General features: G+C 45.2%; 1 protein-coding gene across 1 annotated transcript; it reads right to left on the bottom strand.

Moving 5' to 3' along the window:
- Positions 1-8,326: 8,326 nt before the first annotated feature.
- On the bottom strand, positions 8,327-12,100 carry LOC149315177 (uncharacterized). The gene is made up of 3 exons (XM_089522685.1): positions 11,815-12,100; positions 10,876-10,996; positions 8,327-10,108 (listed from the first exon to the last, which is right to left on the bottom strand). The coding sequence occupies exons 1-3, from the start codon at positions 11,938-11,940 to the stop codon at positions 8,550-8,552; spliced, it is 1,806 nt and encodes a 601-aa protein (XP_089378811.1). The 5' UTR covers positions 11,941-12,100; the 3' UTR covers positions 8,327-8,549.
- Between the last annotated feature and the right edge of the window lie 12,946 nt (positions 12,101-25,046).

Genomic DNA, 25,046 nt, shown 5'->3' with positions numbered 1-25,046 from the left:
AGGGGTCGGCAATCTGGATCCGGCCCGTGGGCGCCTTTCCGCCGGCCCCTGGTCCCTCCTGCCGCCGAAATCGCGCGAAACCGAAAAGGTGGAAGTGACCAAAAAGGTCGCGCAAGGCTTTGCCACCATTTTGAAGGGCAAAATGGCGGCGCCCATTAAGAGGCCCGCTGCGGCCCCCAGAGCCCTGAAACGGGGCTCCAGCAGCCGCACCGGGCCTCTGGGAGACCTGTTGCCGTTGCTGGGGCCCTCCAGGAGGGCTCCGACGGTGGCAGCGGGCCCCTGGGAGGCTCGTTGCCATCGCTGGGGCCCTCCAGGAGGGGTCCGAAATTGGCAACACTGGGTTTTACACAGTATTTAGAAGACATTTTTTGGTTGCAATATTTTATCTTAATTTTCATTGGCTGGATCTAGGCATGTGATCAATTTTAAGACCCCCTTTTCAATATGTAAGAGCTCCACCCATAACATATCTCAACATACATCTCATGACCATTTAAATTAGTGTGTTTACTGATATTCATCCAATTTATTAAGCATGCTCAGTTAGAGTTTGGTGTGAACTTTAAATCACCCTCCTTTTGAACTTTCAGTAACCCAAGTAAAAAATGTGTTCTTAGGATTCAATGAGGATGGAGCTCTCTTAACCCTTGGCTCCAAAAACTGGTTTGCCTCCCTCTTTGCAAAGTTGTCCTTGACTTCCAGGTGCAGTCTTTGATGCTTCTTTTGTCTAATTTAATTGCTATTATAATGCAAGTCTAGTTCATTATTTATTTATTTATTTATTTATTTATTTTAAAACAAAACACTTAGCCATTTTGATAGTCTTAACAGAGCCAGAAAAAATACTATTTAAAATAACTAAGTCCAGCATATTATAGAAGTTTAACTTGTTTATCAAATCTTACATGTTTGATTCAAATCTATTTCTCTCACTCCAAATTCCTTATCTCCTGTTTGCTCTTTTTCCCCTCAAAGCAAACGCACAGAGGCACTTTCAAATTTCTCACCACAAATTTCTGGTTTTAGGCAAATTCTGTTTCAAAGGCACTGGGCATCCAGGAGCATTTAAAATATATGGGCTATTCAGTGGATTAGAAAAAGAACTTTAATCTCTTCCAGTGGATTAACAGAAGGGATCTTGTTTTACAATTAAATCTCTCCTGGTATTTTATTCCTCAGTCTCTGGTTTTCCTTTTTTCCCCCACAAACACATTTTTTTCTCTTTTTTCCCCTTAAGTTTCTCATTCATGGGAATCCTGTCTGTTTTTTGTTTTTGTTTTTTAAACCTTCCTCTTGTTCCCAGGCAAAAATGTATAAAAGTTGATCATGGAGACCGTTATTTGATAGTGAAATTTTACGGTAAAGTCTCATGACAATATCCTCGTCAATACTTCCAATTCTAGGCCACTGCTGGTGGTAAGTTGGTCATGTCTCAGAGCACAGAAATGCCAGTCTCTCTGGGTTCGAAACTGTGCCAAAGCGGCTGCCAAATCCTTCCTCAAAATGTTCAATCATATAATCCAAAAGGACAGCCCTCCTTCGGCTATCTCTTCCCTCTCACATATCAAATAAAAATATGTGGGTGTGTTAGTAAGGAAAACTCAAAGGAAATGACACTTTTTGTTGATTCCTCCAAGAGACTGCTGCCATGCCTGTCTGCTTTCCATCCAATTCCTTCCAGCTATTCAGACAAAAATGAGAGACACAGAAGGGCAAAGGGTGAAAAACCAGTGGGGGAGGTCCGGTTTTCCTAGACAGAAGATAATTTGACACACGCAATTGCTTCACAGACTCACGCACAGACAACCTACTACCCCTTTTCCCAAACCAGTCCTGAATCCCTGAATCCTGATTCCTGAAGCCTTTGACCAGCTAGGAGGCTGGCCAAAGGTCCTCCTTTCTGATTTTCCCCTCCTTTGAGGGACCGACTGATTCAGATTTCCAAACTGACTGATTGATTTTACCTTATTCCTGATTTTTCCCCAATGAATTGTCAAATGATCTGAATGGTCTTCCTTGGCTTGACTCTGTTTCGTCCTTCAGGTACAAACCTTCATATCTGCTCCTCCAACAAATGGTTGGGTGCGCGCTTGAGCTTCCTTGAAGATTTGTCCTGAGGCAGGAATCAGGTGTAGCCTTGGAGAAGAGTAATCTCTTCACTCTTTGCCTGTCCTCTATTTGTCCTCCAGCCCCACGTTGGGTGCCAAAAATGTTATGGATGATAGGCTTTAAAAGGTCCTGACAGAATAGAGTAAGGCGGAGGACCCAGATTTCATTGAGAATTCAGATTTATTCAAAGCTAGCTGTCCTCAGTAGAATTCCCATTCTAACAAAACTGAGGCCCTGAGCCAAAGAAAACGGCTACCTTTATAGGAAAACAGACAAAGAAAACTCATCTTCATCACCTCATTGGGCATTTCACGCTCCAAACATACACATTTCCAACAGTCATAGTCCAGATACATGAATACATTTAAATATATTTTAGAATACATTTGGCTGCACCCCATTGTCCCTAATCAGCTATGCTGGCACTCAGAGGCCCTTCTCCTGTGAAATAACATTCTCTATCAGTCTTTTACTAAGGCTCTTTGTTCTCTTCAGGCGCCTGGCCCAACGAACGCTTTACCTTGAACATCTTCACATCTGCCCCCTTTCTGCATCCCACTCTCCCAGAAGCCTCTGTTCTAAACTGCATATACTTTGGTTCACTCTCATATTTTATTCCATCTATATATACATATTGACTCTTATATATTACCAAACTTTGGACCCATACAGACAGGCCAAAATAAAGCTGCTTCAGGTCACTTTGGAGGTATGCTGTTTAAATGACACACACATCTTAAGAGGCCAGAAGCTTCGCCAAAGCTGCGCTCTAGTCCTTAGGACTGGAACATGGTTTTGGCACGGCTTCCAGCCTCTTGGAACGCATGCATCATTTAAACAGCATACTCCCAAAGTGACCCAAAGCAGCTTTATTTTGGCATGTCTGTATGAGCACATTGATATTTGGGTTTGTCCACCTCAAGATATAGAAATAATCCATGCTTCTTTGTCATGCTCCTGGACAAAAAGTGGAAACGTAGGATGTGTCCTGGAAAAGGAGGATGTCTGGTTACCTCACCACAAAGGAGGAGAAGCTGCCTGGGGGAGGACTGGTTCGAGTGTTGGACTATGACATTGGAGACCAAGGTTCGGTTCCCTCTCGGCTCTGTGAAACACAGTGGGTGACCATGGACAAATCACACTCTCTCAGCCTCAGAGAACAGCAATGGCGAACCTCCAATGGTTCTAGACTGTCCAGCCCTCACATCCCTACATGGTGATGGGGAACACAATGGCTTGGACCATTCTCACTTTAGTGCTCCACTGTTTATCTTGACTTTTTAGCAAACTGTCTAGTTCTTGCCTAGCTGCCTTTCCCATTCCCAGTCTTTTGATTTCCAAAAAAACTGGAGTACCAAAATTGGGAGCTGCTGCTTTGGACCTTTTGGACTAATTCTATGAATGGATGCATACTCCCATGTCATCCCAGGATTCTGTAGATTGGAGCCATGGCAGTTAAAGCAGTTTCATGAAATCCTATAATCATAGAATCCTAGAGTTGGAAGAGACCCCAAGGGCCATCCAGTCAAACCCCATTCTGCCATGCAGGAACTCTCAATCAAAGCATCTGAGATAGATGGCCATCCTGCCTCTGCCTAAACACCTCCAAACTGCATTATTTCTGTAGTGTGGATCTAGCCTAGCCTTGAATACAAACAACTTCTTCTATAGGCAATATAAATATAGGAATCTAGAAAGTGTGGTTTCTGTTTTATTTCTGGGATCCTTCTGCTTTCTTTTGCTTGCCCTGTGCTCCGTTCCCACCTCCCCTCTTCTTTCTCTTAATCTGTCCATTTTAAAAGGTGGAAAATGGGGTTTCGCTCTGCATCCTCCACTGGCAATTTCCTCTCCTCCTTGTCTCTTTGGAGTTTATCACACGGAGGAGATTGGAAGTATAACGGTGATTATTCCCAGGAAAATCACGCATACACAATGAAGATTTTCACACAATGTCACAATTAAAGTGCAGTTAGCCCAGGAATATCCCATGAAAATTGTGCCTTCACAATAAAGATGTTCAGATGACATCGGGATTAAAGGGCCATTATCCCAGGGATAACCAAGCAATAAATAGCAGCAAATAATTTGCAGGAAAATCCCATGAATGATTTGCGGTGGTTTATTGCCTGGTTATTCCTGGGGAAAGAACTCTTTAATTGCGCCGTGTGTGAAAATCAAATCTCGATCTTATTTGTGAATGCGCAGTTTTCATGGGATAATCGCAGTTTAAACTCCCAGTTTCCCTCGTATGATAAACTCCTTTCATCTTCTCTCAAAATGTGAGTCCTTTCCTTTATCGTCTTTCTCCCTCAAGGTGTCTTCTAAAGGAATCATATAGGGTCACATCCGTTATGAGTCTTTTTTTCGAAGGAGGGGTCTATTTTAAGATCTTATTGTGATTTTTTGTTAATAGTTCTTTTAAACATCCACACAGGTTATGTGTACAAAGGGATCCACTATGTATTTCCCAAATTTAAGATTACATTATACATCTGCGTTCCTCTGCACACTTACCACGAAGAAAGTCCTGTTGAATAAATTCAGTGGTTGCAGTTCTGGGTACACTTGCTTGGGAATAAAGCCACTATGTCTGTGTAAAAATGTTGCCACATTTCTGTTTATGCCACACTGTTTATGCCACAGTGCCTAATCTAAAGGGCATCAGCCCACTTATGCTAGAGTATACCTATTGGTGTCAAGGACCTTTCCTCAAAGTAAAGCCCACTTAGATTTGCAACACATCAGTTCCATTTTGTCCTGGTCTAAATTTCTTGATATTATTACTATTATTATTTTTGTAAAGTGACACTGCCCAAAGATTTTAACACACATATCCAAATAGCATAAAACTGCAAAAACTAAGTGTATGTGTGGGAACATAGCAATGCTTTCCTGGGCTATCCAGAGATAGAAATACCATGAGAAGTTAGTCTCAAAGGCGCTGCAAGATCTCTTTGTGTAATGAGAAAGAAGGAAGATAGGCTCCTGTGCCACCAAAAAAAGGGTGGCTGGGTGGGTGCAGTCAAACAACTTTCCGCAAACTTCTTATTGTTGCTGCTTTTGTGTGCCTTCAAGTCTTTCCCAACTTATGGAGACCCCAAGGTGAAGCTATCCTGTGGTTTTCTTGGCAAGATTGGTTCAGAGGAGATTTGCATTGCCTTCCCCTGAGGCTGTGAGAGTGTGACTTGCCCAAGGTCACCCAGTGGGTTTCATGGCTGAACTGGGAATCAAGCCCAGCTCTCCAGAGTCCTAGTTCAGCACTCAAAACACTAGGCCACATTGGCTCAAAAGAAAAGGAATATGCCCAAGTCAGATCTAGCAACCAGGTCAGGTAAGCCCTTGCATGAATAAACAGAAACATTTTGATAATCCCAGAGATCAATTGAAAGCGTCTTCCAAAACACATCATTTATTTATTTCTACCATCCTTCACTTTTCTCATGGTTTCCCTTTCAATTGCCCAACTTATACATCTATGCTTTCCCTTTCTGAACCTGCCAGGGGTAACTGGTGAAGTCAGCTTATTTGTTTCTCTTCTTTCTCTCTTTTGCTGTTTATGTCTGTAAAGGATTCTGGGGGAGATGCTGTTTATCTTGCGGTAGGACTGGCTAGAGCAAAATCCCATTTTCTCCCCCAGCTCAAGCTTTATTACAGTATTTACTGCAGACATGCTGCTGCAAGCCAACACTGAAAACCTATGTTTCTCTAGTCCTGCTTCACAATCCTCCCAATGCCAATGCTGCTAAAAACTGTGAGCTAGACAGAGGACAAGGAGAAAGGAGCAGACTGCCATACAAAAAATATGAAAAAGAGATTCTTTGTTAAAGGAGATATACCTGTACTATACCTTAAAAGAAATGGAAAGAAAAAAAACTCACCATATAGGGAGGATTGGTTTGACCAGGGATACGTTTATGGCATGATCACATTGCACAGTTATACCACTATGACTCCATCCTATGGGAGCCTGGGATTTTTAGTTTAGGGAGTCGCATTTAGAGGTGTGTCTGATGTGAAATGGCAGGAGGAGGAGGAGGAGGAGGTCAATGGGAGTTGAGACCAACCCATTGCAAACAAGAGAGACAGAGAGATTCAAAGAAAAATACAAAATGATGCTGCAGTGTAAGGAAGTATCAGTGAAAGGGATAACAGACGCATGGCTCTCTGTGTTTGTTGGTCTTTGCAAGTGTCTCTCTGCGTGTGTGAATGGAGGCTAAATCTCCCACACTTCAGATATTTGGAAAGCAAAGCCACTCATCTGCCTTCAAAGCCAAAGCTCTCTGGGGCAGAGTTTCATAATCTTCAGGCTCATTGTGATGAAAAGCCATAAAACAATTTCTTAAAAAGAAAGAAGGATGCTTTGTGGAGAGAGATGAAAGTGATTGCCCAAAAGAAAACTTTGCATCTTGACTTTAATCCTTCTTTAATCTCCAGCTTTTCCTCCTTGACTCATCTCTGCTTCCCAATTTCATTTCAGCGCTGGACACAGTCTGTCCAGTGGTAACTTCTTTGTTTTGACCCTCCGTGGATCCCAAAATCTATGGATGGTTATTAAACACAATGGCAGAGTAAAATGGTGCCCCTTATATAAAATGGCAAAATCAAGGTTTGCTTTTTGGAATTTTCGTATTTCTGGAATATTTTCAAGCTGTGGATGCTTGAATCCATTGATAAAGAATCCATGGATATGGAGGGCCAGATGTACTTCTATTGATGCAACCTAGAATCGCATTGGCCTTTTTAGCTGCCTCCTCACACTATTGACTGTTCAACTGATGGTCTACTAGGACTCCTAGATCCCTTTCATAAGCTAAGTGGCCCCTCATCCTATATCTATATGCTTCATTTTTTCTACCTAAGTGCAGTACCTTAAAATTCTCCGTTCTGAACTTCATTTTGTTAGTTTTGGCCCAGCTTTCTAATCTATTAAGGCCACTCTGAATTCTGATCCTCTCCTCTGAGGCATTAGCTACTCATCCTAATTTGGTCCCATCTGCAAATTTGATAAACATGCCTTCTATTCCTCCATTGTTGAGGAGAGTGATTCCCAAAGCAGATGGCAATGTCCTCCTTGGAGGCAATGGAAAGCTCCAGGGGAGCAGACAGGACTTCAGTCAAAGTATTGGGGGGTAAGGATGACAAGGGGATCCAGTGGCCTTTAGGACCAATGTGGGGATGAAGGGGTTTTTTAATTTAATTTTTATTAAATTACTTCATTTTTATGATATAGAGCCAAAACATACTGCAGAAATAATCCCGTTTGAGACCTCTTTAACTGCCGTGGATCAGTGCTAGAAAATTCTGGGAATTGTAGTTGATTGTGGCACCAGAGCTCTCTGCCAGACCCAAAACTACAGTTTCCAGAATTTCCAAGCATTCAGGGATGCTTAAAGTCCTTTCATGACTTCACTGCGCAAAGAGATCTCTCATGAATGACTGCACTAGGGCTCTCTATCTTGCAGCCATTTCTAAGCAGCAGGAGTCTGTAGGATGCAATCACAGCAGTTAACATGGCATCAAACTGCAACAATACAGTATGACTAGGCCTGTGTTTGCCAACTTTCTGATGTCCCTCAGTCGCTCAAGTAAGGTTGTGTATTCAGCATTGTCCCAGGCCTTGACGTACGCGGGCCAAAAGTTAGGACCTGGGGAAACATAAAGTATGATGTATTAAGTAACAAAAAAATTTCAAATTGCCTTGCAATTCATAATAAGGCACTGCTCTCCCAGCTGAGCTGGATATTTGCACAGAGCCCTTTCCTCTTGCCTGGAGTTCGGCCCCCAAAAATGGAGAAGAGGTATCCTCATCTCCTGCCTGAAGATGATTCATGAAAACTGAAAGCCTGATGCCAGGCCCTGATGTATGCCACTCCTACTGCCCCATGTAAAAAGGGCAAGAAAAAACATTTCATTTTACAGAAGAACCCAAATAAAACATGAACCTTTCTCTCCCAGCTTTAGGTCCCGAGGACAGAGGGGGAAATCTAGGTTTTACTCGGGAATCAGCACATGTTTTGTGTGTCAATGCAGGGCTAGAAAGGAGACAGAAATGCATTCTCAGCATCCTTTTTCATGGCCACAACCAGTTGAATTCTAGCAGCACCTCACTGATATTAATACTGATGCTCCATAATGGATGTTATCTTTCACAGATTTTAGATAGACAATGAAGAATACAGAATGCTCCAAATAATTGAAAGGTTTATTTAATGTTCCAGAAAGGGCAAGATAATTTAAGAGAAAATACTTTGTAGCAGAAAAAGAATGTAAAAAAAAATTGTACTAAAGCTTAACGAAACACAGTAAAGACGTATGAAGGCTGCCTTATCAAAAAAGCATTTGCAACTCCTCACATTTCCACACTTTCTCTCTAGTGTGGATTTTATGATTCCTCAAAAGGTGTGAGTTTTGAGAAGAAATTTCCTGCAATTCTTGCATTTCTATGGCTTTTCTCCTGTATGAATCCTATGGTGATTTGTAAGGCTGGCAACTGAAGGAAAAGACTTGCCACACTCCTGGCACCTGTAAGGTTTCTCTCCTGTGTGGCCTCTCTGATGGAACACAAGGCCTGACTTGCAAGCAAAGGCGTTCCCACAATGCTGGCATCTGTAAGGCTTCTCTCCTGTGTGGCCTCTCTGATGGAGCACAAGGCCTGACTTTTGAGCAAAGCCTTTCCCACACTCCTGGCATCTGTAAGGTTTCTCTCCTGTGTGGCCTCTCTGATGGACTACAAGGGCTGACTTTTGAGCAAAGCCTTTCTCACACTGCTGGCATCTGTAAGGTTTCTCTCCTGTGTGGCCTCTCTGATGGACCAAAAGGGCTGAATTGCAAGCAAAGTCTTTCTCACACCGCAGGCATCTGTAAGGTTTCTCCCCTGTGTGGACTCTCAGATGGACCAAAAGGTCTGACTTTTGAGCAAAGCGTTTCCCACACTGCTGGCATCTGTAAGGTTTCTCTCCTGTGTGGCCTCTCAGATGAAACACTAGGTGTGACTTTTGAACATAGCCTTTCCCACACTGCTGGCATCTGTAAGGTTTCTCTCCTGTGTGGCCTCTCAGATGAAACACCAGGTGTGACTTTTGAAGATAGCCTTTCCCACACTGCTGGCATCTGTAAGGTTTCTCTCCTGTGTGGCCTCCCTCATGGAGCACAAGGTGTGATTTTCGAGCAAAGCCTTTCCCACACTGCTGGCATCTGTAAGGTTTCTCTCCTGTGTGGACTCTCTGATGAAACACTAGGTGTGACTTTTGAACATAGCCTTTACCACACTGCTGGCATCTGTAAGGTTTCTCCCCTGTGTGGCCTCTCTGATGGACAACAAGGGCTGACTTTTGAGCAAAGCCTTTCCCACACTGCTGGCATCTGTAAGGTTTCTCCCCTGTGTGGCCTCTCTGATGGACTACAAGGGCTGACTTTTGAGCAAAGCCTTTCCCACACTGCTGGCATCTGTAAGGTTTCTCTCCTGTGTGGCCTCTCTCATGGAGCACAAGGTGTGATTTTCGAGCAAAGCCTTTCCCACACTGCTGGCATCTGTAAGGTTTCTCTCCTGTGTGGACTCTCTGATGAAACACTAGGTGTGACTTTTGAACATAGCCTTTCCCACACTGCTGGCATCTGTAAGGTTTCTCTCCTGTGTGGCCTCTCAGATGAAACACTAGGTGTGACTTTTGAAGATAGCCTTTCCCACACTGCTGGCATCTGTAAGGTTTCTCTCCTGTGTGGCCTCTCTCATGGAGCACAAGGTGTGATTTTCGAGCAAAGCCTTTCCCACACTGCTGGCATCTGTAAGGTTTCTCTCCTGTGTGGACTCTCTGATGAAACACTAGGTGTGACTTTTGAACATAGCCTTTACCACACTGCTGGCATCTGTAAGGTTTCTCCCCTGTGTGGCCTCTCTGATGGACAACAAGGGCTGACTTTTGAGCAAAGCCTTTCCCACACTGCTGGCATCTGTAAGGTTTCTCTACAATATCCATTCTCAGATGTGTCTCAAGTTCTTCTAAAGAGAAATGCAAAGGCATTTAAGATTGATTTTAGCGTTAAGAGAAGAGGGGATCCTGGAATATACAATGGAGTTAAGCAATCTCCACTAGGGCAGGAAACATAAGAGATGAAGGAGTTTCTGTGTCCCCTTTCCCTCCCTTTCTTGATATCAGTCATAATCACAAAATGAAACCCCTCAAAATGTCCGAAAATAAGGACTTAATATTAATAAAAAATAAAATCTTTATTTATATTTCCCACCTCTCCCCATGGACTTGAGCTCGTTTGCACCAGTTTGCTTAACCATTTGTTAAACTGGTTCAGGTTTGTGGCTGCCTTACAATACTCAAGGCAGCTCTTCTGTCTCTCTTATGGACTTTCCCAGAGTTCCCTTCCTCTCCGAACAGAGCTAGACTATCTTCACTTTGCTCCAGCCCTGCACTTCTTGCAGAATTTCACCTTCACCATCTCTTCCCTGCCATTCTATTTTTCATAGTCTCTCTTTCACAGACACAGTCAGAGAGAGAGAGAGAGACATTTTCAGTTGCATTTGGTAATATAGAAAGGACAATAAATATAGAAATTAATCCATAGCAAAGTCTGAAGAAGGGATATTTATAATCCTCAACTAGAGAGCTTTAGTGCTTCACTAGGCTACAAAATACAAGATTCCCTAAGATGTTGTTCTGACAATTAAATTAGAATCATAGTGCTATGACAGTGCCGTATGAAAGGAAAGATGCCAAGTCTGCATAGAAAGGGACATGGATTCTACTTTCTTACCCAAGGAGGACACATTCCCATAGTTCTCCATCATCACCACCTCATACAATGCTCTCTGCTCCGGGTCCAGCAGTTGCCATTCCTCTTTGGTGAAGTACACCGCCACATCTTTAAAAGTAACCTGCAACACAAAGAAGCCCTCATTCAGAGAGGTCAAACCAAAAGGGGAGGAAAGCACATAGTGCATCCCAAATATTATTTGATCCCCTCAGAATACAGATGGAGTGTGGTATGTCTCAATATTTAATTGTTATTGAATATCTCTTTTCCTGAACTCAGCAAATGTTGACGAATAGTGCATGAGGAAAAATGGAAGGTAAAACTTGGATTCCTGATGAACTAGATTTCTCATGTGAAGTGAGATTTTGTTTAGCATGTGGAAATTGTACCATGTGGGTATTCACAATCTACATTATCAACCAGTAGAAATCTAGGGCTCACCCAAATCGGCAGTGGTTTTGGAGCCCAATGTCTATGGTCAAATACTTTTAGCACATAAGTCAGAGAACCCCACAAAATTCTATTCCCATTCTTTAAAATAAAAACCACAAATGAAATCATTAGGAATTGCTTCCTTTCACGATTCCTCAAAACCAGCTGCCTGAGCCAGGTGCCTCCCACCCCCAAAATGGTGGACCAACCCTGCCTCATATCCCTGGGTTTAGTGCTAACATAGGCATAGACAAGGTCTTCCCGACAGACTCTGAGGGTGACCCTGAGGGACCATCAATGGCAGGAAGCACCAGCCCCTGGCCCTGATTCCCTGGGAGCGGAAGCAAGGAGAAGATGGCCGGAAGCAGGGGTCAACTGAGTCAATGAAGGACGGAGGATGACCTCTGAAAGAAGAGAAATCCTTCTGCCCTTGGTATCAACCGCTGAGGATCCTATGCTGCTACCCCTCCTGATGGCTGGATTGCAAAGGAGAGAGTCAACATTCACCTTCTTCAAGGTAACCCCTTCCTTGTTTTCCCCCAGAGCTTCGCCTTTATTCCTTCTTTTGGGTGCCATCTTGGAGAGATGCACTCCTGCAGAAAGAACAAATGGAGGGGTTTTACATCTCCACATATTTATACTCTTTCATGGACCACCAAAAAATAAATCCAAAGGTGCTGAGAGAAAATCAAGCCTGAATTTTAGATACAAGACAAAATAACGGAATTGAAGCTGTTCTACTTTGGACATATTGGGAGATGACAGAACTCCTTGGAAAAGATTATGACAGTCAGTAAAGTGGAAAAAGACAAAGAATGCACTGCAGGTGGATTTACTCAAGAAAGCCCAAATGCTGAGCTTGCAAGACCTGGCTGAGCCTTGTAATAACGGTGGCTCTTGAAGGTCTCTCATTCTTAGGGTGCTCCTTGGATGAAGCCCACCTGAAAGCACAGAAGAACAACAAAAGGCTCTTCCTTCATCATCAGAAAAACAAAATCTGGGGTTCTGCAGAAGATTTAGCCCTAAAGGAAGGAAGGAAGTTCTGCAGCCTTCAAGGTCTTGGACTACAATTCCTAGCACCTTTCATTTCTCTGTTATTCTGTCCAAGGGGCTGTTGGGAGCTGTAGGTTAGCAATACCTGGAGATCCACAGGATGCCCATTCCACCACAAAGAAAGTAAATGCCATGTGATGAAGGAAACAGAAGCAGAAAACCCTGAAGCACCCTGGGTTTCAGAGGTAGCCTGGAGCAAGGAGTCCAGAAAGAGCATTTGCGCCAGAGCCAGGCTTCTTTTGGCCCGAAAATGCCCTATGTGTTCAGACAGAGACCCCTTCCCAAGAGCCATGACTATCTCTTTTCAAGACTCCCGAGGGGCAGATGAGGCCTTGCAGCCACGGAAGCCCCATGCCTCTTGGGGGGAGAGAAGGGGGCTTCCTTGCTTTCACCCCCAATGCTCCCTCCCTATGGAAGATCCCTCAGACCCCCAGCATTGACTCCAAAAGGGGGCTCTTCCCCATCCTTCTTCTCCCCAGCTGCCTCTGGGCACCCACCTTCCCTTCACCAAGAAAACCAGAAGGAACCGTTATTCCTAACTGACCAACAGTCAAACCCAACAGCCTTCTAGAATTCCATTCAAACACCCAGCCACTCACTTCCAGCATTCCATGCTTTCCCCCCCCCCAACAGGTGACTGACGTATGACATTTACCATAAATGACATCTATGTTTAATTTCTTACCTTACCTTCTCTAATAAACATCTACATTTTAAACAAAGGTCCATAATGTCCCATGGGCCCCTTTCCCAGCTGCTTTGCACCTCCCTAGACCATCCCTGGAGACTCTTCTTGGTCCCTTGGGGGCAAAGAAGGGAGTTGACTTCCTTGCCTCCTTGGAGGGTCTTTCTCAAAATGGGGGTGGGATCTGGAGGTCATTGGGAAAAGAGCCTCCTCGGAGCCCTCCTGAAAGAGAAAGTCAGGGGTCTTGGGGATTATTCCTCCTCTCCTGTGGGATTCAGAGTGAGGCTTGTGCAGTGACCAGGGCTGGAGGAAGACTGAAAGGGAAGATGGGGATGACGAATCTTCTCTCTTCAGCCTCAGGCAGAAAGGAAAGAGCCGCCCTGTTTCTCCTCCTCATTCACCCCCCATGGAGAGAGTCTGCCTGCCCTCCTTTCCCCCACAGAGAAAATGGATGTAGTTTTTGGATGGGGTGCAAGGGATCATCCCCTGGCCCTCTGAGCCTTCTCCAGCAGCAAGGTGCCATTGCAGGATTCCCTGTCTGAAGACTTCCCCATTATCCCCTTGCTTCTCCCATGCTGCCGTTGATGTTTTGGGTGATGTCTCTTGCCCGTGGTCCCGGTTTGGTGCCAAATGGATCCAGATGCAGGCTCCTCTGCGACTCGGGATCAAAGCAAAACTCCAAAACTGGCTTTACAGCTTGCTGAAACTATGCCTAGTGAAACAGCTGTTTAAATAATGAATCACAGTCCAGCAGATTCAGAGGGTTTTTATTTCTTGTTGCTAAATACACTAGCTAGTTACTACTACTTTACAAAAACCTCTTACTCTCTCAGACTCCATACTCCCAGAATCAATTAGAACAGTGTTTCTTCTCATATGTACAACATTCGCATGATGTATCTACTTAGTCCAGCCTCTTTTTACAAGTTGCCATGCAACATAGGAACCAATCCCTGGAGATTATCGCACTGCGTTCTGAGAACGTTCCTATCATCACGTGATGAGAACGTTCCTGGAACAGATATTACTGCATTAGTAAACTAGAACGTGATCAAAACGTGATCAGAACTGCATTTTACCGCACAGCGATTCCTGAAACCGTTCCGAGAACATATTCCACCAAGGCCGCCTCCGTCTCCTGATTGGCTGAAAGAATGACAGGCAGGGAGGCATTGAAGCAGGCAGGCGAGCAACTGCAGTGAGGGAAGGGGTGTGTGTGAGAGAGAGAGGGGGGAAAGGAGGAGGGAGGGAAGGGAGGGAAGAAGGAGGGATCGGGAGGAAGGCAGGGAGAAAGAGAAATGAGGAGAGATGAGCCTTGCAAGTTACATCCCAAACCTCCTTTGCAAGGCTGGGAAGAAGGAGGAGCTCCATGCAGGTCTCTTCAAGCCGAAGAAAAGCAAGTTGCCAGGGAGGGGACTGGGCCAAGGGCAGAGCCCCGGCAGCCATAGCAGCTCTTTAAACCGGTTAGAAAAGAAGAGTCCTCTGCTGTCATCCCAATTCCCCATTTTGGCTGCTTGTCACCCTTTTGCCTCCTGTGTGTGTGCGCATGTAATGTGTGCCTTCATAGAATCATAGAGTTGGAAGAGACCACAAGGGCCATCCAGTCCAACCCCATTCTGCCATGCAGGAAATCACAATCAAAGCATCCCCAACAGATGGCCATCCAGCCTCTGCTTAAAGACCTCCAAGGAAGGAGACTCCACTACACTCTGAGGAAAGAGTGTGTTCCACTGTCGAACAGCCCTTACTCTCAGGAAGTTCCTCCTAATATTGAAGTGGGATCTCTTTTCCTGGAGCTTGCATCCATTGCTCCGGGTCCTAGTCTCTGGAGCAGCAGAAAACAAGCTTGCTCCCTCATCAATGTGACATCCCTTCAAACATTTAAACAGGGCTATCATATCACCTCTTAATCTTCTCTTCTCCAGGCTAAACATCCCCAGCTCCTTAAGTCGTTCCTTGTAGGGCATGGTTTCCAGACCTTTCACCATTTTAGTCGCCCTCCTTTGGACACGCTCCTTTTTGAATTGTGGTGCCCAGAACTGGACACAATATTCCAGGTGGAGCCTGTGAGCTTCCCTCCCCGCTTTAATTCTTGTCTGGCTCTTTGCTATGGAATTCTGGGAGTTGTTTGCTTGCTTTTGTGTGTTGCTCCAAACAGAGGAGCTTTTGTGGGTTCCTTCCTGGAGGGAAGGAGGAGAAGGTCCTGGGCATCTCTGCCATCCTTGCCTCCTGCAGGCTGCCAGCACAGGAGCCCCGCTGGACATGACACTAGAGGCCCCCGCAGAAGCAGCCAGACCCTCTCCCTCTTGCTCTCTGCTCTGGCCCCCCTGTTTCCCTCTCTCTTTCTCTCTCTTTCCCTTCTTTCCTCTTCTCTCACTTGTCCCAACTTTCCTCCCTTCCCTCCCTCCTTCTCACACACACACACCTTCCCTCACTGCAGTCACTCGCCTGCCTGCCTCCCTCCCTGCCTGTCATTCTTTCAGCCAATCAGGAGACGGAGGAATGCGAGAACGGATTTGAGAACACATAAGAATATCGCACACACTTCTGTTGGAACGTTCTCATCACGTTTCAGCTCTCTGGGAACACATTCATATCTGTACCCTCCTGGAACACATTTGGAACACATTTAAGCGTTCTGAGAACCCGATTGGAACACATACGTGCAGTATACTCAAATGCGTTCCGTTCTCATCACGTGATGAGAACGGTCTCAGAACGCAGTGCGATAATCTCCCCTGTATAGACAGAAAACATTTCATGTTTACATTTTGTCTTGTTCCGTTGACCTTGAACATCCCGTCTGCGGCCCAGGCTTCTGGTCTTCAATTGTAGTCAGTTTAGACTTCAGCAACCATTGCCATATCTGAACATTTTCACCTCAAATATACATTAACAGCTGCTTCCCAGTCGAGCAGAGAAAGAGCAGGGAAGCAACTCAGAGGTTGAGGAATGGTCTGGACTTGGAGGGGAAAGGAGATGGGGCTCTGCACACAGAACAAATGCATCCTCCCTTCCCTTCCCCTCCTGACCGCATTGCTTAAACTGAAGTTGCCTTAGATGGCCAGAAGAACTTCATCCAAAGATATTAAAAGAACTGGAAGGAGTAATCTCAGAACCACTGTCAGTACTCTTGGAGAATTCCTGGAAAACTGGAAAGTCCCAACAGACTGGAGGAGGGCAAATGTTTTCCCCATCTTTTAAAAAAGGGGGAAATGAGGACCCAAATGTTGAGTGCCCAGTCAGCCTGGCTTCAATCTCAGGAAAGATTCTAGAGCAGATCATGAAAAAAGCAGTCTGTAAGAACTTTGGAAGAAATGTCGTGGTCACTAAAAGTAATATGAGTTTCTCCAGAACAGGTCATGCCAAAAAGATTTTAAAAAACAAGTAAAATATGGGCTCGTCAATGCAACTGTTGGATGAATTTGTAATTGTTTGACCCATGAAAACCAAAGGGTCTCAGCAATGGCTCCTCTTCCTCCTGGAAAGAGGCAGAGAGCAGGGTGCCACAGGGTTCTCTCTTGGACCCAGGGCTATTCCACATCTTTATCAATGCCCTGGATAGAGGAGTGGAGGGCATGCTTGGAAATTTGGTAGGAGTAGCCCTCCAGAGGACAGGATCAACATTCAAAATGGCCTTAATGGTTTAGAAAGCTGGGCCAAAACTAACAAAAAGAATTTCAACAAGGGAAAATGCAAGGTACTGCACTAAGATGTAAAAAATGAAATGCACAGATATAGGATGGAGGACACCTGGCTGAAAAAAGGTATATGCAAAAGGGATCTAGGTGTGCTATCAGACCACAAGGTGAACATGAGTCAACAGTGTGATACGGGAGCCAAAAAACCATTGCATTTCTATGCTGCATGAATAGAAATATAGTCTCTAGATCCAGGGAAGTAATAGTACCACTCTATTCTGGAATACTGGATCTGGTTCTGGGCACCCCATAGAAAAAGGATGTTGAGATGCTGAATTGTGTCCAGAGGAGAGTGACCCAAATGCTGAAGGGTTTGGAAACAATGCCCTAGGAGGAGCAAATTGGAGAGATAGGTATGTTTAGCCTGGAGAAGCAAAGGTCAAGAGGTGGCATCATTGATATGTTTAAATGTTTGAAGGGATGCCATAATGAGCATGGAACAAGTTTGTTAGCTGAAGCTCCAGAGAATAGATAACAATGACAATATCCAGAAAGTGGGAAGAAGCCAATTTGTTTCCTAATGGAAACATAAAAATGCCCATCAGGAAAAGGGCCAGGGCAAAGGAGACCAGTGAGTGGCTGAGGAAATGGACAATGCCAACCTGGTTCTTTTGAAGAAAAGGAAAGATGGCACAGCTGGGCCACACCTGCACCATTGAAACCTGCAGGTGAAGGGCTTGCTCCAGCCTCAATATGACATCCCTTCAAATATTTAAACAGGGCTTTCATGTCACCTCTCAACCTTCTGTTCTCCAGGCTAAACATCCCCAGCTCCCTCTCTTCATAGGGCTTGATGCGTTCAGACAATCTCAGAGCAGCTCAGGCCTAGTGACACATCCAACTTCCAGAGCAGCCTCCTGAGAGTGGAGTGGCCAATGCCCAGGAGAGGGATCCTTGCCTTTTGGTCCACCAAAGCTCTCTTGGAGGCCTCTCCCTCTTCCAAGTCCCCCACAGACTTCTTGGCCAGTCCCTTCTTGCTCTCTTCCGAAAGAGACCAAAGCCCTGATCATGTCTCTGTCTCTGTGGGCCTCCAAGTGGATTCTTGGCTTATGAGGATCCCCTGAACTTCACAGGGGTTCCTTATCAAGGAATCCTCCAAGGTGCTTTTCCTCTTGCCTTCCTCTGAAATCTTGCCTGCAGCACCTGGGACTCCTTGGTAGTCTACCATCCAGGCCGCATCCAGGGCTAGGGTTGCCATAATTACCTTCCACAAAACTGGGACAAAATGTAGGACATGATATAGCACAAAATGTAGAACAAATTGTAGGAAGTTTAAGAAAATGGAGGACAAAAACATTAAAAACAGTATACATTCATGCTACTCACTCATGCTCAAAATGGAGGACATTTTGACATTCTTCATGGATAGAAGTTTGGGATGTAGCTTTGTGTGGTGGACTATGACTCTGGATACCAGGGTTCGCTACCCTGCCTATTGAGTGACCTCATACAAATCACACTCTCTCAGCCTCCTCAGCAGAAAGCAAAAACCTCCTCTGAACAATGCCAACCAAATCCCAAGGCTTCCTTCTGCTCCTCGGGTACGTCCCGGGAGGCTGGCAGAGCCGAAGAGGGGAGGGAAGCCTCACCACGGTAAGGCTTCCTTCTCCTCCTTGGCTTTGTCCTGGGTGGCTGGTGGAGCCGAACAGAGGAAGGAAGCTCCGCCGCAGCAAGGCTTCCTTTTCCTCCTCTGCTTCATCCTGAGCAGCCAGTGGAGCTGAACAGAGGAGGGAAGCCTTGCCACGGCAAGCTTCCATCTCCTCCTTGGGTTTGTCCCGGGTGGCTGGCGGAGCTGAAGAGGGGAGAGAAGCCTCACAGCGGCAAGGCTTCTTTCTCCTCCTTGGGTTCGTCCCGGGTGACCAGCAGAGCCGAAGAGGGGAAGGAAGGAAAAAAAGGCAGGCTTGCTTATATCCTCCCTGAGGCAGGTGTTGAAGCAAGGGAGGAACAAACACTCACAGGTCCTTCAAACAGCCCAGTCCCACCAAGAGGGGAAGGAAGGCCCACCTTGGTAAGGCTTCTTTCTCCTCCTTCCTCCTTTGGCGCCTAGCCAGCGGCTAGGCCCTGCGCAGCTCCACTCCAAGCCCCGCCTCATCCCCGAGCCTTCCTCCCAGCAAGGCCCCGACCTTGCCGAGTCTGGCCGGGACTCTTACCAACTCGGCATGGGACATTTCAAATGGTCGAAAAACAGGGACTATCCTGCCAAAAAGCGGGATATGGCAACGCTATCCAGGGCTGACCCTGCTTAGCTTACAAGACCAGACAATGTCAGCCCAAAAGGCTAAATCCATATATTCTCCCCCTGAGTTCCAAAATAAACTCTGGAGCACAAACTCACTTACTTCTGGCCAAAAGGGCCAGGCCACCCTCTGAGGGAGAGGATTGCTTCAAGGGAGGCCTTCTAGGACCTCTATTTACAAGGTTCTGGAACATTCCATAAAGACCAACTAAGCATGACCAGAACTTCCATAGCTAGACTGGGAGGTAAAACCAGAATGGCTGCTGATGACAGTTGACAGAGAGGGAGCTCAAAATGGCCGCTGCCACCATTTCCCTTAATATCCGCAGTCTTATACCCTCTCATGGAAGGTGCTTAGAGCCCCTTCTCCTTCTCAAGAAAGGTGCCAGGGAGCTTCTTTGCTGCCAGAAGAAACTGAACAACTGGAATAAGTGGTTGCACCCCAGGTATAAGTCTCTGGATCTAAAAGGTCTAGAGAAACACCACACTTTGGGTGCGTCTACACTGTAGAAGTAATGCAGTCTGACACCACTTCAAGTGCTGTAGCTCCATCCTGTGGGATCCTGGGATGTGTAGTTTTGCAAGGTCTTTAGTCTTCTCGGCCCAAGAATGCTGGTTAATAATACATAAAACTAAAAATCCCAAGATACTGTAGGATGCAGCCATGGCAGGTTGCATTCACACTGGAGAAATAACCCAGTTTGACACTACTTTAACTGCCATGGCTCAGTGCTATGGAGTCCTGGGAACTGTACTTTGATGTGGCACCAAGAGCTCTCTGGCAGAGAAGAGACTAAGTATCTTACCGAACTACCGATCTTACAAATTCCATAGCATGGAGAAAGTCAGTTAAAGTGGTGTCAAACTGGGTCATCTCTACATTGTAGATCCACCAAAAAGACCGACAGAGAGACAGAGAAGAAAACTGGAAGTGGTAGCTGAGAGTGGGGAGTCCTATCACTGAAGGAAGCACTTCAGAGAGCCTCTATAAAGTTCAGACTAAAACACAGAGAGGGTCACCCACCATTTTGGACCTGGGACAATCTAGTTCTGTGTAATATAAGACAATATAAGGAAGAGGCCAGTGGGATTGGTACCATGGGGAATGGGTCTTTCCATCCCTGAAGGCCTCCAGAAATGGTCCTCAGTTATCCCAAATGCTGCCGAGAGGGAAAAGGGGCTGGGCCCCCTCTGCTTTCCATGGCCACGGGAGGTTTGGAGAGAGCGCTTGGAGCCCTTAGAGACTGAACAAGGCAAATGGCTGCCCAGAGCCCTCTCTCCCTCTTCTCCCTGGCAGGGACACACTGCAAGGTCTCTCCACAGACAGATCCTGCAGGCGGATACGGCTCTAGCTTTGGACATGGCCAGGAAGGTCCCTTCTCCTCCTCTCTTTCTCCAGCGCCATCAGTGGACATGGGGCTTCCCAAGGAAAGGGAGAAAGAAGGCGCCGGAATGGGAGGAAACACGGACCATCTGCCTGGCTTTGGGGCCAAGAGTCTCAAGAGAGGGCAAAGGGAGGCAGAGGCAGGAGGATTCTGGGCCTCCTTCTCAACAAACAAAAAAGGACAGGAAACCCCACTCTCTTTTTTTCAGGGGGACACTGGAGTCTCACCTCCCAGATTTTGGGGTTCCCTTTGAAGGACTTTGGGGGTGTGTGGTTCCTGCTGTTGTTCTTCTCTAGGTTCTGAGGATTCTGGGGGATCCTTGAGAACCTTTCAGTCTGTGGGACCCCTTATTGAACCCCAAATTCTTGCAAGAGGGAACACATTTTTGGATACAATTTGCAGAGGTCCCCCCCCCATATTTCTGATTTAGGAGGGAATCTCTTTTAGGGGGCCCTCTCAGTCTCCAGGTTTCGGAGGACTCTGGGGGTTCTGTGAGGGGGTCCCCTGAGTCTGCAGGACCTCCAAGAGCCCCCTTCCTGAACCCCAAATCCCCCATTCAGGAGGGCTTGAAACTCAGTGATGCAGGGGAGGGAGAGAGTACTTTAGAAGGCAGGAGTTCAGCAAGGGCTGGAGATAATAGCCCAACGGTTATAGAGGGAACAAGGCAAATAGTGCAGGGACCCAACAGTTGAAGGGAGAAAACTTTACACAGGCATCTAGTGGGGAGAACCCATGGCCTTCAATGTCTCTATACTAATGCACACTACACCACGCTGAGGCTTGAATCCAATGGCTAGTCCCTATTAGAGTGTCCCTGAAACCATTGCTAAATTTCATGCCAACACTTAGGTAAATTCATCTCATTCAATGGGTTTATTCCAGGTGGGATTGCAAGTAGGATGGATGCCTGTGTTACCAAGTTTGGTTTTAATAAAATTTTGGGTACATGCAGTCTGTGCTGTGACCCCTGATGTTATGCCCAGATCTTAAGGGCAACCTGTTTAGCCTGAGAGCGTGTAGTGGAAATCTCCCTCCAAGTAGACTTATTCACAGCAGAGCTGACACAGACAAAGAGACACCAAATTTGGTTTTAGACACTATGCATTTAACATTTATTGAGATACATAGACATAACAAATACAAGTACCAAGAGAGCTCTCTCACACACCATTCACACAATACTCACACACAGATAACACTTCACTGAAGGCATCTTCATGAAGTGGGAGCCCTGTTTCCGCGGATCCAGGAGCACACCTCTGGTTTGGAAAGCTCTCTCTTTTAAGGCTTTCTGCTTCTCTACTTCCAATGTCCACTGCCCTTTGGCCCTCGGACAGAAATTTCCTTGATTGATGAGTTCTCTACGTTTCTCCTCTTATCAGTCCATGTCCAAACATTCTGTAACTTCTAGCAGTTCATACCAACCCTTGGATGGAATGTCCTTTCCTTATAGATAACTCTTGGCAGCTACATCTTGGTTTTCTTAGATGTGCCATCACCTCACCAGCAGGTTCAAAAATCCTCACTTCGCTTGCCAGGTAACTCCCATATCATGCATTGCGAATCTCCATTTTGTTCAGTCTTCTAGTGCCACTTTTCACTCATACAACCATCCATTCCTCACACTGAATGACCCCATAGAGGACCTGCCATTAACTTAAAGGCGAGGAGACCACGTAGGCAGCTCACCTGACCCAGGCAGAGCCCTAGAAAGAGATGGAATTAGAAAGGAAGTTTGGGAGTCGCCAAACCAGAATCGCCTCTGCTTGCCCAAGTAAGATAATAGACTTGGCTTCTCACTTAATGAGCCAGTGATCAGCTTAACGGCTCAGCAATCAAGTTGGATGCCCCTCTGAATTGTGTCCGGACCTAAGTGCATTGTGCAACACATTACCTGCTCTCGGCTTAACAATGCCCAAGCAATCAACACCTTTGTCTAGCAAGTCTCATAGCCTCAGGATACATTTTATCCTATAAAAACCCTGGGTTTTTGGACCCTCCTTGTGTTAGTGCTAGCGTTGCAAACTGGTCCATGCCAGTTTGAACTCTGCTCTAAGCTCTCGCGGCCTTCTTTCCCTCGCTTCCGCGGCCGTGATTCACTGTCCAACCAAGCTGCATCAGGCTTCCCAGAGAAGACTTTTAAGGTAGTATTCCCTAGTGGTGCCTCTCTTTCTCAAACCTATTCCCCGAACTCCCCCCTCCCTTGCTGTAGCATTGAATGTGTGTGTGTGTGTGTGTGTGTGTTCCCCTTTTGCTGTGTGATTTGCCCTGTGCTTTAATAAACATCACCTTTTAATTGTACCTAGTTGGTATCAGCGTCTCTTTCTCTTGGGGCTTGTTGGCGACCTGTGGTATAAACTACTGGGACCCGATTCCGGCACATGGTGTTGTTAGGGCCACCTCTCGGCATTATTTGAGCTAATTAAAATTCCCCTAATTCGATCCTTCCTAACACCTGCGTGAACTGCACAAATATCATTGTGTCAGGAAACGTCCCAGAAAACCTGAAGCCAATGCACACTTCAAAGCATTTCTGTAGCTCCACTTTGCCAGGGTTTCTCAACAATGGTTCCCCAAGAGGGTTCTAGGACAGTGATGGTGAACCTTTTATAGACCGAGTGCCCAAACAGACCCCATTTATTTACTGCAAAGTGCCACATCCCTCTGGCTTTCTAGTAAGAAACTCTGGCAAACTCTGTGCTAGGGCGACAGCATGTGTGCCCACAGAGAGGGCTCTGAGTGCCACCTCTGGCACTCGTGCCATAGGTTCTCCATCACTGTTCTAGGAGAAACGGTGAGGGTTCTAGGAGAAACAAAGGAGTGCTGAGAGGGAAAAACAATGGCTTTTGGCTGGCAAGGAGAGAGAAAGGGGTGCGAATGATATGCCCCCAAGACATTAACCCCTCCTTCCTGGATGGCCCAAATGGGATCAGGAGCAGGTTCCCATTGGCGGCACCCTGATAAAACCTGGCGTTTTGGAAAAGAAATTGAATTTGGGCAGGGAAAAGCTGGCAAAAGTGTGGATTACCCTTTTGAACTGGTCTGCAGAGTGGTTTATAACGTAGTGTAAACAGGCCTTTAGGAGAGCTGCTTCAAAGACTAAAGATCTGCTCAATGATAGTGATCTGGAAGATCACTGGAAAGCAAAGAGTTTCAAACTCACAGCATGCCTACTGACCACCACCTGACTCCCCAAAACAGGCATAAAAGCACAAGTGAACGTTTGCACAGGAAAACATAAAACAACGGAAGCAGGAAAAGAGCCCATTAACATATTTCTTTTTGTGTGTTTGGTTTGAGAGTTGGACTAGGACTCTGGAGACCAGGCTTCGATTCCCAGCTCAGCAATGAAAACCACTGGGTGACCTTGGGCAAGTCACACTCTCTCAGCCTCTGAGGAAAGCAATGGCAAATTTCCTCTGAACTAATCTTGCCAAGTAACCCCAAGGCTGGACTTTTGCAATCTGCTTTACACTGGGCTACCTCTGCACCACAGTTAAAACTTCCATGAATTCAGAACATGGCAGCCATATTTGTTCCTGGGACATCCAGGAGGGACCACATTACACATTATTAGAAGGCTTCAAAGAGAAAGAACAAGAACAAAGACAACGTGAAAGATATACTGATAACGATAAGACATATAAACAAGAAGAACTATCCAAAAAGAAGAAACAAAATTATTTTAAAAGAAGAGGAAAACACCACTCACCATGATATTGAAGAAAGAGAAGAAACTAATAAGAGAAAGAATAGGAAGAAAGGAGAAGAATCAGACATGGAGGAGAATACCTCCACAGAAGAATTCTGATAAATATTGGACACCTTTCTCTTCTCCAAGTTTTCCTCTGTTTTTGAACACAACTGTTGATATATTTATTTATTATTATTAATTGATTTTTTAAAAAATCAAACATCAGAGAAGGCAAACATTGATACATTGAACACACATTAAACAAACATTAAAACATTACAGTCATAACTTCATGTAATTATCCTTGAGTTCTTCCTTATCTTAACTGCTAAATCCATATCCTTGGAATTAAATTCGGTTCTCCTGATTCTGCAAATTAACAAATTGGCAGTAGACCTTCCCTAAATTATTTATTTTTATATCTTCTTGTTGTTTTACCAACAAATTAATATTTAATTTTCATATTTGTTGTTGCTAAAACTTAAAGATTGGTTTACCAAGAAAACTATAACTTAATCAATTGTAATATCTTACAACCTTTTATACAATCTCTAAGTTTTCTTATTGTTTTCCTTCTTTTTCACATTTAAATTAACTTAGATTCCATCCTGTATTTTTACCATACTCTTTTAAACACTTCCAATCATTCTCAACCTCTTTAGAGGATTCATTCTTCATTATTTTGGTATTTTGGTAATCCATGTTTTCTCTTAGTTTAATCAACCATTCCTCGTTGGTTGGGGTTTGGGGTTTCTTCCAGTATTTCGCGTATAGTATTCTTGAAGATGTCACCATGTACAATATAATTTTTGTGTATTTCTCAGTCTTTTTATTAGGCGTTTTTTCAACCATATTAAGTAAAACAATTCCGGTTTTAGTGGTATTTCAACTTGTAAAATCTCATTCATCATTTGTTGTATCTTTATCCAATATTCTTTAGCCTTGTGACACATCCACCAACAGTGATAATGATTTCCTTCAGGCT

Source organism: Sceloporus occidentalis, unplaced genomic scaffold (genome assembly GCF_023333645.1).
Source record: "Sceloporus occidentalis isolate IW3139 unplaced genomic scaffold, rSceOcc1.0.p SCAF_4, whole genome shotgun sequence".
Lineage (NCBI taxonomy): Eukaryota > Metazoa > Chordata > Lepidosauria > Squamata > Phrynosomatidae > Sceloporus > Sceloporus occidentalis.
Note: the sequence above shows the minus strand (reverse complement) of the source record. Positions and strands in the feature narration are given on the sequence as shown.

Excerpts from the sequence above, each read along its gene's own strand:
- LOC149315177 (XM_089522685.1), bottom strand. The coding sequence starts at position 11,940 with ATGTGGAGATGTAAAACCCCTCCATTTGTTCTTTCTGCAGGAGTGCAT. Across the intron at positions 10,997-11,814 it reads AAGGGGTTACCTTGAAGAAG|GTTACTTTTAAAGATGTGGC; the intron begins GTGAATGTTGAC and ends TTTGTGTTGCAG. Across the intron at positions 10,109-10,875 it reads TGGGAATGTGTCCTCCTTGG|AAGAACTTGAGACACATCTG; the intron begins GTAAGAAAGTAG and ends ATTTCTCTTTAG.